The 16,600-nt window shown below is 48.0% G+C and overlaps 1 protein-coding gene across 1 annotated transcript in view; it reads right to left on the reverse strand.

Annotated features, from left to right (window-relative positions):
* Positions 1 to 16,600, reverse strand: part of itga5 (integrin, alpha 5 (fibronectin receptor, alpha polypeptide)) — a 70,312-nt gene that overhangs the window by 17,500 nt on the left and 36,212 nt on the right. Inside the window, exons 11-21 of the mRNA XM_088634147.1 lie at positions 15,502 to 15,554; positions 14,684 to 14,892; positions 13,880 to 14,071; positions 12,799 to 12,844; positions 12,483 to 12,596; positions 10,011 to 10,066; positions 9,086 to 9,237; positions 8,801 to 8,938; positions 5,217 to 5,284; positions 1,858 to 2,008; positions 1,552 to 1,644 (exon numbers count right to left, since the gene is read on the reverse strand). Of these exons, the coding sequence (XP_088490273.1) occupies positions 1,552 to 1,644; positions 1,858 to 2,008; positions 5,217 to 5,284; positions 8,801 to 8,938; positions 9,086 to 9,237; positions 10,011 to 10,066; positions 12,483 to 12,596; positions 12,799 to 12,844; positions 13,880 to 14,071; positions 14,684 to 14,892; positions 15,502 to 15,554 (1,272 nt within the window). The remainder of the gene's footprint in view (positions 1 to 1,551; positions 1,645 to 1,857; positions 2,009 to 5,216; positions 5,285 to 8,800; positions 8,939 to 9,085; positions 9,238 to 10,010; positions 10,067 to 12,482; positions 12,597 to 12,798; positions 12,845 to 13,879; positions 14,072 to 14,683; positions 14,893 to 15,501; positions 15,555 to 16,600) is intronic.

Raw genomic sequence — 16,600 nt, forward strand, 5'->3', positions numbered from 1 at the left:
GGAGAGGGGCAGTGCGTCAGGGCGGGGGGCGCGAGGGCTGTCAGAGTCACACTGGACTGCCAGCCTCGCGCAGCTGCTCCACACCTGCACCAGCCCAGGCTGAACGGATCTGCCCCCCAGCGCGGGGCGCGTGATCAGCACATGTTTGGGGGGGGGGGTATTCAAAGGCTGGAAAGACATATTCCAGGCTCTTATCTTTTTGAGGTGTAGAAATAACTAACGAAGACACTCTAATTAGAGTGTCTATTGGAACTCTGGCGGCAGGAGGGGGGGGGGAGGGATTAATCATCAGTCTGGTCTCTCCTATAGGGAGAGGACACCCTACAAGTATGCTCAAGCTGAAGGCTCAGAGTGACACTTAAACTAAGCTGAAAATACAAATTGCTATCCAGGTGAAACTGCAGTCCAATGTCCTGCACTGCTCCTGTGCTGTCTGGACAGTGAGACCAGCTTCTTCGTGCATTTCTGAAATCATTAAACACTGTGCGCCAGAATGCAGAACACTGGTGTCAATAACAAGCTCATTTTAGTAGCTGCTAATGAACGCGGACATAGAGCAGGTCAGGGCGTTCGTGATTTGACACAGATTTTGCTACCTCCCGATTGGCTGAGAGAACGACCGACTCGGCCCCCTCCCGTCCCCCAAGGTGGACTGAGGCAAAGAGCTGGTGCAGAAGGAGTAGGTGGACAGGCAAGGTCAGGCTTAAACACACGGGGACACGCAAACTGCGTTTTGATGAGTGTTCCAAGGTGTCCTTCTGCACGGTGCTCTAAAGAGTGATCTATAGACAACCAGGTTTTGTCATTAATGTGTTTTAGAGCCATAATGAAACTCCCTTATTAATAATAATAAAACAGTTATATAGCACCTTTAAAAGCACTAAAAATGTTGCACTCCCAAACGAAGGTCATGACAGGAAGCCCTTGTGGTGATGGCTTTAAAACCACATGGTACGCTCCTGCCCTGTGCTCCCTGCTGGGCTCTTCCTGTTTCTCTGAGGCCAGTAACCACATGGGATCAGAGTTAACTTCCTTTCGCTGCCTCTGTCCCCCAGCAGACACAAAAGCCCCACTGTTCGAGCTCCAGCCAGGCAGTGAGCAAGAAAGGACATCTTTAACGATGCACAGTCTGTGTATATAATCTGCATTTCACCACAGCTACATGTAATACACACATGTGGACTAATCTAACTGGCAAATCCGAAGAGGGGCCTGAGGTGTTGACGGAAACAAAATAGAGTAGTTTTGAAAAACTCAGGACTGCATCAGTTGTTGTGATAAGAGGATGTGCCTACATGATAAGATTGCCTTCCCTCTTGTTTAGGGATAATGGGGAAAAAAAACGTTCTAACCGAAAACTCCAGTTAAGAACAAATAGAGGGCATTGTATTGTTAACTGATCCAATGCCTCAAGTGGTTGGGAGGAGAATTATTTTTAAAGTCCTTTTATTGAAGAGCAAAAACCTACAGGAACATTTCTGTAAAGGCCCGGGGGAATTGCTCAAGAACAGACACTGGAATAAAGACAAAGTTTAAAAGCCAGATTCTTACGCTGGTGCCAGACTTCATAGGGTTGCCCAGATCACAGATGACAACTCGCGTCTGGTTTAGCATTTCATAGCTGCAGGTCAGCTGAGAGAGGCTCTGAAAGACATGGGGCAACGCACAGCATTAGCACAATGCATCGCCTGAGCCGAGCCCCGACCCAGGACTGCATCAGCAGAACAGCGACAGTTTGGTGTGAATACAGAATACAGTTTCATGATTTGTGAGTAACATAACTATGTATATATAGTTAACAATTAGGTGGAGCTGTATTGACGTCCGAAAAAGAAGTAGCAGACCAGGAGGACCAACCTCGTTATTGCGTACAATCCCGCTGTAATCGGCTTCGGGGGGAGGGATGACATACAGCTCCGCCTCGTACGCCCCTCCCTCTCCCTCGTTCCGCGCGTTGAAGGTGAGGGTCAGGGAGTTGTCGTCGCCCAGGTAGACCTCTTTCTTGTCGCTGCAAACGAGAAGGCCACAAGACATCAGGCCTCCAATCTCAAGCCCCTCAAAAGCATACAAGCCAGCGTTTAAGAGCCATCTTGGAAGTTTTTGAACAGGAGATTGTGATGCTATGAGCTCCCAAAGCACTGATGGGGGGCTCTTCTTACTTGCAACCCTTCCCCAGTGGGGAAGGAAATATTCCACAGGGAGTCTGACATCACTAGTTTAGTATTTTTCAATGTGGAATACACTTGCTCTTCCCACTGCTCCCAGCTCACATTGTCCTTCCCGAAGATCATGTGCTCAGGTGAGACTTTCCTGTGAGAACATGTGGACACGCCCTCCTGCCACCGGACAGGACAGGAGGGGGCGGCTGCTTGTCTCGCCCAAGTCTCTACAGGGCGAACCCAGGCAACCCCGGCAGACCACAGGCAGCTGCGCCACAGCCTGGGGGAACCCCAGTCAGCTAGCGGCGCAGGAGCGATCCGGCCCGCCTGAGCTGAACCCACACTCATCGCCTTTACCACGCTGAGCGCACTGAGGCCTGTCGGGGTCCCCGTCACCTCACATCCGTTCCCCTCCTGTCCGCAGCCAATTACCAACGAGGACGCGACCAGCACCAGAACCTGTCACGCCAGATTCACCGGCGACGCAGCACCCTGGAGGGGATGGAGTGGCTGCTATCATCTTTTACATGTTTTTAACAAATCATTTAAAAATCAGTGCATCTGGCAGGCACTTGGACCTTCTCGCTAGGGTGGAGGACAGTGCAATCAATGCCAGTCACAGGGGAATCGCCCTGCTGTCTTTCACACGAACGCAGAGACCAGGCTCAGGCCTGGCCAGCAACTGGTTTTAGGCTCCTTTCTTCTGGGATAGTGAGAGCTGGGATATTACCAAAAATCACATCAGGAAGATTTGTCTCAGGAAAACCTAACCCCCCTCCCTTTCAAATTCCCTTCCATGTATTCAATGTAGCAATAATGTTGGACATGTGATAGTGCAGAGAACAGGACTGTACAGTCTCCTCCCTCCCCACGGCCCTGAATACAATAAGAGTTTCCATATGAGGGAAGCACAGCTGATTCCAATTATGTCCCAGCCCTCATAAAGTTCTGCAGAGGAAGCAGGACAATCAATATTTCAAATGCTGGAGTTTCTCTGGCGGGTGGTGAAACAGCTTCGTTCATGACGAAAAAAAGGGAAACTTTGTTTGAGTTAAATGTGCCATGCAAGCTGCAAGGGTGTCAGAAGCAATCGCACTCTTAGCTGAGGCACTGGAGTTAAGAACCTGGAAAAAATATGTTTCTCTCAACTAGTGCATCTGAACCTCTAAGTATAAAGATTCTCAAGGGTCCTCTCAACAAAGTCCGTCTGTGCATTGAATCAAAGCTTCTAAGCCACTCAGAATAAAGGTGACAGCACCTCAGACTGCTCTCACTTTCCAGCCAAACTAATTGAAAGCACGAAAATATTCCAGCACAATTTTGCATTGTATACATTTACATAGTGCACATTGTTGGCAATTACTTAATTATATATACATTTGCGTCATTACAGTGTTCTGTGCATAGTTCCATTGCAAACATGCTTAATAAGACTACAATTAAATGCATGTGCAAATAATCTGTATAAATTTACATAATGCAAAGTGTTCTTCAGGGGTTATCATATTCAGGGTTGCCTTGATCTTTATTTGTGCCATGCCTTCAACACATGCACAACAACAGACTCTAAAACTAAAAAGAAATCATGTGCTATGCCAGCATAAAGTTCCTGAGAACTACACCACATGTGCACAGAACAGAATCCTCCAGCCTAAAAGACGAGGTGACACCACATGTTTTTAATTTCTTGATTTTCCATATCTTTTTATGGAGCGCCTGGAACACAGTACCCTAGAATATCATAACTTCGCTGTGCTTTCTCCTCAGAACCTCCCTCAGATGCGGTCTGTTTGATTTCTCCTGCCATTGCTGCTGGGTCTCTCCTCGCCATGCTAGCTGATATCTAGACCCAGATTAATAATACCGAAAGTCTGCTTCCCTCTCAGCGGGTGAACAGAAGTAAACCAAAGATTCGTATGGGTTTTTCTGAAGTGTGCTCGGTAGTATGGAAGGGACTGGGATCAATGATCAAGAGCATCTGCAGGTGTGAAAGAGCAGTTAAAAACAAATTAAAAAACAATCCAAAATAAATGGAACAGCTGAGCTGTTCAGTTTTGAAGTGTACAGGCAGGTTTCTTTAATCAAAGTCCAGCAGACGTATGCAACAGCTTCAAAAGGAGCTGATAGTTCTCCGACCTCAGCATCTTTTTTTTCTTTTGCTGAAATCAATTTCTTTCATCTTTCGGTTCCAGCCACTTCCACCCTGTCCTCCTCCTCCCCTTCTCCAAACTGGCTGCACCTGTTTGCACTTCTGTCCCACCCTGCACCCTGTTGAGGAGCACTGACCGTGACCTGGTACACCAGCGACCCTACCGGGGGCCCTGGGGCTACAAACCAGCTCCACTGGGTGAGAGAGGAACCAGGATTTCCCAGCATCGCACCCTGCCTGGCTCAGACCTGCTGCGCCAGTTATGCTTTGGGGACACCCCTTCAGTAGTGCCACAGTCTCAGTCAGGAGCTCTCTAGTAGCTATATTTCCAAAACTCTTCTGATCTGTTCTCCTGCGTTTACCTGTACTACTGACAAAGTGACCCTGTCCACTTGTACGAGCACAGCTAAGCACCTGTGAGCCATCGTAAAATCCTCAAACACTAAAACCTCATTGTTGATTTTCACCCTCCCATGAACCCTTGATTAAAAGTTTCCAACCCTGTCCTAGAGCCCCACAAGGTTTCTGCTGACCCGAAAATGACTTACAGCAAAATATCTGTCCACCTAGGCTATAGTCCTGTTCATCCCACATATCCAGCATGGGACATCTCCTACACCAACCACTTTTTGGTTCCCCCTACACATGAGCGGGTGTCAGCTGGGGATGAGCACGCATGGCGCCAATGAGCAGTGAGGTACAGACAGGAGTGACCCAGACAGAGGAGTGAGAGCAGTGAGGTACAGACAGGAGTGACCCAGACAGAGGAGTGAGAGTGAGGTACGGACAGGAGTGACCCAGACAGAGGAGTGAGAGTGAGGTACAGACAGGAGTGACCCAGACAGAGGAGTGAGAGCAGTGAGGTACGGACAGGTGTGACACACACAGCCCCAGCAGGCCTGACTCACCCATGCACAGCCAGTTTCAAGTCTGGTACACAGATGTTGTCCTCTCCGCAGTCCAGCAGAATCTGGGCCTAAACACAAACACACACAACAAACAGACACCTGTGAAGTAGGTCTGAACAGAGGGAGACCGTGAGAGAGACTGATACGCCAGTAGCCAGCCATCCAGAAACGCAATGGATTTCATGGGCATTTGCTGGTTTCTGGCAGACAAAACATGGACAGGATTGAGTTTTACCACCCTGCTGCTGCAGCTGCAGTTCTTCCCACAAGGACTAAAAGACCATATTGAAGGGGACCCCTGAAAACAGCAGCAACCAAGGTGCTTTGAAATGACAAGCCTGCTGTGTGAAAAAAAGCCGTGCTGATATTTAAATGCCCTGATCTCTGTGGTCTTGAATAAAAATCCACATAAACAGATGTAAAACACAAACTGCCTTTGAGAGTCTAAGCTGCACAAACAATTTACAATTTGACTGCAGGAGTTTTATCATGTTACGTTTTATTGCTTGTATATAATATCCCCTTCAATCGGTTAACAACTGTCCAGGCAGGAAAAAAATCGGTGCAAGTTTTCTGAGGATATTCTCCAGACAAACAAAACAGTGATCAACTGAAAACAATTTGACTTCTCAAAACTTTATTTTAAAAACCTTTTCTGTCACAGCCAACTGGATACAGTTCTGTGACCGCCACATTCCACCAGGGAATAAGGGATACAAAATCCCATCAACGCTCCATGAATCTTCCCAGCTCCTCCTGAAACAATCCGGCCAAGTCACACAACTGCACATCCTCTGAAGTGGGAAAGTAGTGTTATTTTTTCACTTCGAGACGCAGCCCCCAGCTCTCACCACAATTTCAAGTGAAGTAAAAACTGAGGATCAGGCACAGAATCAGGTCCTGCAGTGCTGTGTGACTAAAGGTGTGAAAAGCTCTATTTCTCGAACCCGGAGCAGAGACAACTGCAAAGAATTCATTCCTGTTCACCATCTTTACCAGGCCTGACAGGAACCAGGAACCCACTCGCCTCAAGACCTGAGACAAATTAAAACTGAAGAATTAAACTGCATGAATATGGAGAAAGGGAAGCTTTACACAAAGAGTGGTGGGTGCCTGGGATTAAATATTGAGCCGAATTGCAAAACCTGATTCACTGGGTTATTGCAAAAAGCTGTGAGGGAATTCCCTGGACCAGCTCGCTCTCCTGCGGAACCCATCCAGCAAAAACACAGGCCGAATGGCCTCCTCCACCTTGAAACCTCTCCTTGTGTTCGTAGGGTTTTCAGATGCCATTTGAACCCGTAACGTCTTAGCCATGGCATCACTCACGAAACCGCTGGCACGCTTGACAGGGGCCACATCAGAGGAGAGCGTGGCAGCCCGCAGGCTTGCCACACGTGGCAACACCCAATATGCCACAGAGAAACCAGAGAGAGAGAGAGAGTGGAGCCTCTTATATCATGAAGGGCTACAAGCCCCGCCTTCCTAATTGCTTCCCTGTGTGTGCAGAGCTCCTGGTACACCCATATCAAAGCACAGCCACCCCTGTAATTAGAGAGCGGGCCAATTCTCATTAAGGTCTGCTGCGGCCAGTGGAACTGTCCTGGCCCAGGATCAGGTTTTAGAAATGGGCTGGGGGGGGGGGGGGGAACAGGGAATTCGAGTTCATTTCTGAAATCAGAACAGTGGAACACAGCTGACGAGCAGGTGTGGAGTGGAAGGGCACTTTGTTTCCTGCTTTGCAATGTAGGCAGAACTGCTTTGACAGCCATTCATTTAGACATCTGGCCAAGGCAACCCCGGGGAGAAGCCCTGCATTCGTCATCGTTTCTTTTGCTGGGTGGTTGTGCATCATATAGAGCACCATTTTCAGACCAAGTCAACGATCTTACCCACTCGCTGGTGTTATTCACCAGCTGAACAAATCCCAGCAGGTCTGTCGTCTGTCTGCGGCGTCTCCTAACACACTATGACACAGGCTTGGCTATCGAATGCATTTTCTGCCCCGAGTCTCCTCTGGTCCTCTCCATCTACAAGCTGTGTAACACTGACTAGGAGGTTGAAATGGACAGCAGTAGAATTATTCTGCTTTCATTAAGGGGTGGGGGGTGGGGTGGTTTATAGTCAGCTGAGGTGGGCAGGAGGAATTTTTCTTAGTACTGTAAAGTGGGCTGGGCACACTGCTTGTGGCCAGTCATGGAAAACACAGGCAGGACCTAAGAAGGCTTCTTTTGTACAGCAAGGACTGCCGTTGTAAATTACACTGCATCAACTGCTCGTAAACTCTCAGAAATCTGCACTACGCATAAGGTGGGGGGTGTTCAGGGGCCGGTCCCTCAACTGCACTGCTCTTGCCAGCGACTCCAAGAATGTGCCCTCCGTACCCTCTGAAGACACACCTGCGCTCAACCCCTCAGCTCTACTGTGGGAGCAGGATGTCGCAGTGCTCACTCGACCGACTGGCTCCTTCCCCCCATCTGGAACTCTCCCTTGACTGCAGGTGGCTTCCAAGGGCTTCTGGCCGCTAGGAATTCCTCCTTCTCCGACAAGAACAACAAGCTGTTTTGCGAAGCTGAGAATTCCCCACATGAGGAAAAAAAAAACAAGCTGGCTGATCCGCGGAGAGAGTTTTATTCCAGGAGTTTCTGCCAACACGGTCTGAGCGCCTGTTATCGCCATTGTTATGTTAAGCTGTCACCACGCATCTGGTGCGAATTACGCCGCGAGAGAACGCACAGGCCGCGCGCGGCGCGCGAGACGCCACCGCACAGGCGCCCCGACGCGGACGTCCTGCATCACGAGCGACTGGGTCGCTGCCACGCAGGTCTCTCTCTCCCAGCCCGGTCTTTCTGTGGGCCTGTGAGGCTCCCCCAGATTCCAGTCCCAGCATGCACTACCAGCCAGCGGAGCAGGAAGAGCCAGGGAAGGGAGTGAAGTCTTTCTCCCAAAAACACAGGAGAAAAAATGTTCCTGGGGATACCTTGGCTTCTTTCAACACACAGCTGGATGAGATCCTTGGATCAATTAGTTACTAAATTGATCCAGAACCGAATGCATAATGGGCAAAAACAGCCTCTTCTGCTTTGTAACCTTTCCGCTGTTCCAAAATTAAAACCCAGACCCAGCAGCTCTGCAGACGTTATTGAACTGTTAATCTAACCGGGGTTTTTCTCACTGCACACAAGGTAGCTTCTTTAAAAGATGACAAGTAAAAAAAAAAGCCATATTTCGCTACATGCATTGATGAACAATGCCATTTCATATGAAGGCTGGTAATAATTTTGCCAACAGGTTGCAATTCAAAAGACAATTATTAGCAACAAAACACAGCTCTACGTTCCAGAGAAGTATGCATGATCATTCCTGTCTCAAGATATAAAAACCAAGACACAGCTTCTTCACCCATGAAGCCACCCGAAGGACTATGCAGCTCTTGCGCTGATCCACAACTCCACCCGTTTTATGAAGAAAAGCCAAAAGCCCAACTCCGCAGACTGATCCCACGAGTCTCGCCCTTGGCCCTCCCGGGATACGCCCACATGGGACACAGGCAAACAAGCAGCCGGAACCATGTCCTGGATTACCTTCTGCTCAATGAGCTCCGTGGTCTGGTAGTTGAGGATGGGCCTCAGGCCGTGCCGGTCAGCAGCCGCGCGGGGGTCCAGGCTGAAGTTGAGGGCCACGTGGATGGCAGACAGCTTGTCCCGGAACTCGTGTTCCTCCTGCGGAGCAGACACACAGGACGGGGAGGGATCACACCCGGGCTCTTTCCCCAGAGAAGCTGGCGTGGGCGTGGCAGAGCGGCCGGGCTCCGGGCTCCTGACGGGGGGCGCCGTGGGTTCGGACCTCAGGTGGGCAGGCCGACTCACCCGTAAGTAGATCTTGACGTCTCTGCAGCTGCGGGCGCCGTTCCGCACGCGCACGGTCTCCTGCATGACGGGCTGCTGGGTGCTCATGAACAGAGCCCGCTTCACCGCCCCCTTCTGCTTCATCCGGTCCAGCTGCACCTCTGCCAGGAACTCTGCAAGGAGAGCGATCCCATCAGCAACGGAGGCCAAGGGGCTGCGGCCATGTCAGCACTTCTGTAGCACTCCCAGGTTCACCTCCCGAACTGTTCCCTGAGGTACTTCAATTGGGTGTTTCTAACCTCCTCTAGAGTCCAGCATGTTTTCTACATTGCATTAAATGGACATTTAATAAACTTGTCTAAGTCAACCTTCATTGAACAAGCAATACTGTGTTCATCCTGGGATTATGGGCTTTGAAGATTCCTGATCTAAATGAACTCAAGCACAGGCCTTCAGTAAACCCATGGGCTAGTCCAGAGCCTGGGATGTCCAACACACACCAGAGGTTAATAAGGTGCTAACCAAAGGGAGCTGATCTCACTCATCTCCATTATAATTTCTTAAACAGTATATACTGGAACTATTCAAGAACTCAGTGCACTACAGTGGTGATCTAAGCTTTGTTGAAACTTCTCAAAGCCTTGTGCAAGGATGTATGATCAGCTGGATTCAGAAGGAGATAATGTTCTTTGGCAGAGTGAGCCGGTTCACTGCAGAACCAAGGAGGATCCAATGGGCCACTGCTTAACCCAGATACAGATATGCCCTCCTGGCTCTAAAGAGCCATATGGCTTTTGTTTTTCGTTTCACATGGACCCTGTATAACTGAACTTATCTGGCAAATTATTGTATCCTGGGGTTTTGAGACAAAGAGTTCGTTTACCAGTGACCTACAGGCTTTAATGTCTTTACTGAGGAAGAAGCAGCAACTTGAGAGCCTTCTTACCTATTTCATCAGGCAAATGCTTCCCGTTGGCAGACAGGCAGAAACTGAGGTTGACGCTGAAAGAGATGAGATGAGTTTTGTAACAAACACACACATTTCACTCCCAGCTGGGGGAAGGTGGAGGAGGTGGGAGAGCTGTCTTGGTTCTCTACATACCCAGACTGTGCTCTAAGCCTCAGCCCTCCGAGTGCGACCCGTGTACCTGCCCAGTGAAAGAATGAGGCGTGCGGACATGCACCTGAAACACGCTAGCCAACTGAGACAATCGCCATGTGATGCACTGTGCAGCTCCACAGCCCCTGACAGGAGAGTCGGTGCCAATTGGAGGAGCAGCGCATCTCATGCTGACATCACTAAAACCCCCAGACACAGAAGCCCTGGCTGATTAATTCTAACACTACCTCACCAGTGCTGCTTCAAATACACGCTGCCACTTAAAGAGCCAGATGTAGTCAATTAGTCACATGATGGTGACATATGGACCAGAGAGCACAACCTGTGCTCTGAGAAAATGGCTTTACTGGGTGAGCCACTCATGAGCCCACAGAACCATTTAAGAGTTGAGTTTACAAAAGGGAACTATTGTTCACAGCTGCTGCATGGATAGGGGTGTGGGTGTAACTGTGGGGCATACAATATGAACATACGAAACGTTTAAGAACAAACGTCAGTTATGAAGGCACATGGATGTTATTTATGTTTAGCCAGTTAAAAAAAAGTTTTAATATCAATATTATGTCTGTACTAACTTGGACTAAAACTGTAGCTACTAAAATGTAGCTTTCTTTGATTTCAGTGTGGAGTTCACTTCTGTATATCACAGTTCTGATGACAGATTAATTGAACAAGGGGAGGAAAGAGTTCTCCAGCTCGAGAGGGAGAGAAATGCTTCGAATTTCAACATGCAGACAGTCTGTATTATTCTGTACCCTGTGACATCACCCATACCACAGTGCTCGGCCCCAGCCCCCCTATCCTCTTATACCACAATCCCACGCTTCACTGATGGTGTGGGGGGGGGGGGGGGGGGTGGCCTGATGTTTCCCAGCTGTGGTTCATGGCCAAACAATATCTCATTCACTGCAACAGCCACAACTCCCTGCGCCCCCCTCGTTCCCACCCCCTTCTGTCACCAGGCAACTGCTTTGCCCAGTCAAGGCAGTACACAGCAATGTTTCAATGCACAAATGTATTGCAGGGAACGAAAGTGGGGGTGACACAGCAAGTCCTGGACACCCCATCTCTAGTCGGATATGAACCCATCGCCAAGCAAGTTTCTAACCTGGGCGATTCCTCACACAAGCTCAATAAAAATTAGATCAAGGCGGCAGCTTGTTGGCTCGGTCACAACAGCAAGTCACACCCAAGGAATTCTACACTGGCGTTGCTCTGCAACTATCACCAGCTGGTGTTTGTTTCAAAACAGATTTCTCTACCCAACAAAACTGATTCACATGAGGGGGGGGGGACAGCACACAAACAACCCAGTTTGGGAAGAGAGGATTTTTTCCCCCCAGGATCATTCCAGGATGTTTTACCAGAGAAATCAGAGTGAGGTTTCAGAAGACCGATTCACAAGAAACAAAAAAAAATCTAAAATCGCGACTCATTGCGAGGAAATTATCCAGGTCTCTTCCCTAAAAACAAGCCTTCGCACATAAAACATGTTTTTAATTAAGCCTGCATTTGCAAGTGATAACGCAATCCACACCAGCACAACCCTTCTGAGATATGAGCAGCTTACAAAATCTTACTTTTATTTACGTAGTTACAGCTTCTGCAGATTTACACTGTGACACCTAAGAAACTTGCGTTTGTACTGTATTTCTGCTTTATAGAGGTCTGTATCTATTATTCAACAACACTAATTTCAATCCACTTGATAAGAACTAGTGTTTTGTGGTATGTCCACTTACTCTGCATGGTAATCCCAAAATGATATTGAATCTTTTCTAAACATGATGTTAACTGTATGAGCTGATTGCATATTGCCGATTCCCCAATCAGGAATAAAGATGAAAAAATAACTGGCAAATCTAAATACAACCACTGCATCACACTGCTGCTGGCACATCTAAGTTTTATATCTGATATCTTATCATGGTTAACTGTTCTTTCACAGAACATTGCCTTTTCTAATGCCCGTTAGAACATAATCGCGCCAAGTGTAAGATGCAACATATTTGATCGGGGATCACATGTGGAACTACAACTGGAACACATCTGCTTTCATTAAAAAAAAGAAAAGAAAATGCACTTTGAACACAATTAATAGTAACTAATAATCTTGGTACCCCTCCCGTTCTATAGTCCAAAAGCAGAATAAATTTCATATGCTGACAAATGGGATTATGATATCACTGTGCTAGCTTTGCCAGTACTGGTTCTGCTCAGGAAGAGGAGCGGTATGACTAGCTGGCACGTACCAGGTTCTGCTCAGGGAGAGGGGGGGCAAAACTATCTGGCACGTACCAAGAGACATGAGTGGATGTTCCATCTTTGTTGACCACGCAGGACTTCTCCTCTGGGTTGATCATAGTGGGAGAGATGGTCAGGGAAGCACTGGCATTGACGATCGGACGAGCCCTGCCGAGCAGGAAAACAGGTGAACGTTTACCTGTGCCAATAAATTCACTCTCTCAGACTGGGGAGGGGGTACAGAGGAAGTAATGAGGTGAGTAATGTTATCTTTGGGTTAAAAGCTTCTTGTCATCTCACAGCTGAATGGTGTCCATGTACGCAGATGTGTGTGGTATCAGAAATCTATGTCAATTTGCAATTCCGTTACCTGTACAGCACTGCTTTGTCCATTCCAAATGCTCCGACAATGAGATCTGGGAAAACACAGAGGGAAACTGACAGTTTGACATAGTGCAGGAGGAGAGAGTTCAGCCCTTTTTGATTAAACAGGGGGGTGATTAATGAGCTGATGTGAACAATCTTCATCAAATAACCATAGCCAGTGGCGCTGGGTTATAAAGCTGCCACTCACCTAAAACAAATCAGCATGGCAGTCAAGAGACTTTACTGGCTCAAGTCTTTGCTTTCTTCTAAAAATTTACCATGTAAAACTCACACTTAGGTCAGGTCTCAAAGTGACACATTTTTCAGTGACTGTTAAGTCACTTTTCTTATTGAGATGAGGGGTTCCCAACCCACAAACCTGCTGGGTTTGGGTCCAGCCCAGCTCTGTTCCAAAATCTGACTCTTTATTGACTTAAGTACTGTACATTAATTGATTTGAACTGCTTTGATTGATGGTGCCACAGTGGTGCACTGGTTTGCATTGCGGACATGCAGCGCTGGGGCCCTGGGTTCAGTTCCAGAACTGGGGTGATCTCTGTGGGGAGTCTGTATGTTCTCCCCGTGTGCATGTGGGTTTTACCCAGGTGCTCCAGTTTCCTCCCACAGTCAAAAACACATAATGGTAGGTTAATTGGATTCTCGGAAAATTGGCCTTGGTGTGAGGGTGAGCATGTCTTTGTATCTGTGTGTGCGTGCCCTGCAATGGACTGGTGTCCCGTCCAGGGTGTACCCTGCCTTCACATATTTGCTTGCCAGGATAGCCTCCGGCTCCCCCACAACCATCTCCTTGATGGACAAATTAGAAAATGGATGGATTTCAGCTCTTCATCACGATGCCTTTTAGCTCTTGATAAAAAGTGGGGAAAAAAGCTCAAATGCTGGTGCACAAAAAAACTTGCAAATGTTGCAATTAAACAATTTGCCAGTTCAATGAAGGCTTGAATTAGGTCATCAAGGTGGGCTGGAAAGAAAACTAGCGGGACTCTGCACTGTACCATGATAACAGCACGGTGTGGCATTGCAGGCTTTTCGAAGGGTGCTGCTCTGTGGTCACCCCTGTGTACCTGGATAGCCGTTCTTGTCCAGGTCTTTGTTCCCACGGAGGGCGTATCCAAAGCTGGCCGGCAGACTGCTGGAAGCCCACTGGCCTACCAGGACCTGAGAAGGAGTGTCCCTGAGGCCACCGGCCTGTCCGTTGTAAATGAGGACCAGTCCCCGCTGGTCTTCCCCTCCGAAAGGACAGCCGATTGCGACATCTGGGAAGGAGGAACAGCAGACTTACACAAAGCCAAACAGCACAGGAACAGTCCAGGTGCACAGGGAAATCCACTAAGAAACCAAAATAGTCCAAAGGGGCACCTTCACCTGCAGCAGCAGCAGAGCAGAAGGTAGCACTAGCACCCAATTGAGCAATCTCTCTAGAAACCATCTGCCACTTGCTTAGAGGAATAACTTCAATAAACTTAGAAGAGCTACGATAATTTATAGATAGATCAATGCAGGGGCGGGGTTTTCTTCTGCGGCTTCACAAAAGGCGTCTGCAAAATGGTAAACGAGTCAATTTCACCGCGTTTCCACCCTTAATAAAAACAAGTGTGCAGCTTTATTAGACAATGAGCGAAGAGAGACCAGATCTTCAACTGCTGCAAATAAAACCAGCTTACGAACCACCTCTCTGGTATGATCCAAGCTTCTTTACGCCAAAGGCGGTGGGAGTATGGAACAAGCTGCCCAGCCATGTTATTGGTATAAGTTGAATGAGAGCTCGGATCAATTAGCTACGCACTAGCGAGTGGGCTGGATGGGCCGGCAGGTTGTATGGCCTGCTGCCTTGTTGAAACACACAGAAAAAGATCACCCCTCCTCACCATTAAACCCATCCTGGTTGAGGTCCCCCAGGGGCGCGATGGAGCTCCCAAACCGGCTGAACGCCTGGGTCCCCGTCAGCAGCTGGGGGTTGGGGCCGAAGTCCAGGGGTCCTGTCTGCAGGTAGACGTAGACGCGCCCCACTTCCTCCAGCCGTCCGTCTGACCCCCGTACCATAAACATAGGAGCTCCCACCAGCAGGTCGTCCATGCTGGACACACCACAGGACACAGAGACACAGCCGAGCAGAGTGGTCAACACACAGGACATGACTGCAAACCTGACTTGATGCAAAACCACCAGGAACTAGTTAAAAAACTCAGATTTGTGAGACTTTTTAAAGATTCATATACTAAGTGGGTGCTGCTTAAAACTGAACAGTTTGTGTCTTCAGTAGGCACTCTGAGATAAGCTTGTTCGCACAAAAGAAAATTAGCACTTTGCTAAGCACTGTATGCATGCTATAGTACTTGTCAGAGGACACAGTGGTATCAGTGAATAAAGATAAGTAGACAGATTCTTATAGCTACAGCTAAAGCTTAACATCTAACCTTGCTAGAGATTAACAGCAAAACAGTGCTCCCTTTTGCACCCTCAGCTGCAGAAGCTTCCTACCAGCCAGCACAACTGCTCACAATAGGGGACTGAATTTGCAGTAAAGCGCAGACACACTACCGTCTGAACAGTCTAAGCCTACAGTCGGCTGAGCCACTGGTGTGCAGACTGAAGCAGCACAGTGGCTGGGCGCTCCTTTTACTGCAAGGCTGTGCCCATTTCTGCTAATGACAGGAGCTGACAGGTTCTCCACTTTCACACTCACCCATCGTTGTTGATGTCAGTGGCGGCCACTGCATAGCCAAAGTAGGAGCCCATCTGGAAGACATTAGAGCAGGAGTGTCTACTCATGCAGGCAAAAGATGATCTCTCTTCCATATGAAGGAGGGCTGGCTCAGCTCAGGAGCAAAAGCCTGTAACCTGTGACCCTCATGTACCTGAATGGTTTTATTTTATAAAACAGGCAGGTACTACTTCATTCATGGCTACAGAAAAAACTTCAGAAATTCCACCGCATTGAGTTTTCAAGTTTGTCTGTGTAGGCAAACTGACATCTCTCACAGCTCCGCCAGCTGGCATACAGAGGAAAAGGGTTTTTTCGGCGAGATCACTTAAGTCCCAACCCTAAGCGGAAAAATCTATGAACTGTGCCTAATGCAAAGCTGACTCTGCTAATAATGCAAGTTTCAGTTTTAATGTCATAAGCAATATAATGGGTGAAGTACCTCTAGACATAGACCACAGTGTTTTCAAGCACACAGCAGGGAGCTAAACTACAATGTCTTACTTGTGTTACTGGACCTTATTTGGTCCCTCACAAATTAACCTCAGTGCAGTTTCTCTTCGCTGCTCAAGATATTGAGCTTCAAAGATCCCATTTCTGAGTTCACTCTTCCACGTCCTTATAAAAGCATCAAAGAATAAAAGCAAATGGAGCATTTTATTTTATTTATTCAGCTGAAGTATTCTGTGCAGTGAAAGCACACATGTTCCATCTCCTACATGACAACAAGAGCTGAATTTATTAATCCCAAAAAAAAGAAAAAACGACTGCAGGTACAGCTCACAGGTCTTGGCTTTTTGAATGCACACTATTCACACTTTCAGGACATGTTACGATAACAGATGTGGCATTATTTTACTAGCAGAAAGGTGCATATTGGTCACCCAGTACTGCATGTCAGTCATTTTTAGCAAGGCGTTATGCTTGCTATTTTAGTGTTAAAGCATCTCAAAAACAGAACTGGCATTGCAGCTTGCTTGATGAATTCAGAACACAATGCAATATGCGCTACCCCTGGGAAAGCCTAACTCCAGGGTGCCATGGTGGTTGGTTTGTTTTACTGCCTCACAGCTCCAGAGAC

This window comes from Lepisosteus platostomus, chromosome 1, assembly GCF_059453375.1.
Source record: "Lepisosteus platostomus isolate fLepPlt1 chromosome 1, fLepPlt1.hap1, whole genome shotgun sequence".
In the NCBI taxonomy this organism is placed as follows: Eukaryota; Metazoa; Chordata; class Actinopteri; order Semionotiformes; family Lepisosteidae; genus Lepisosteus; species Lepisosteus platostomus.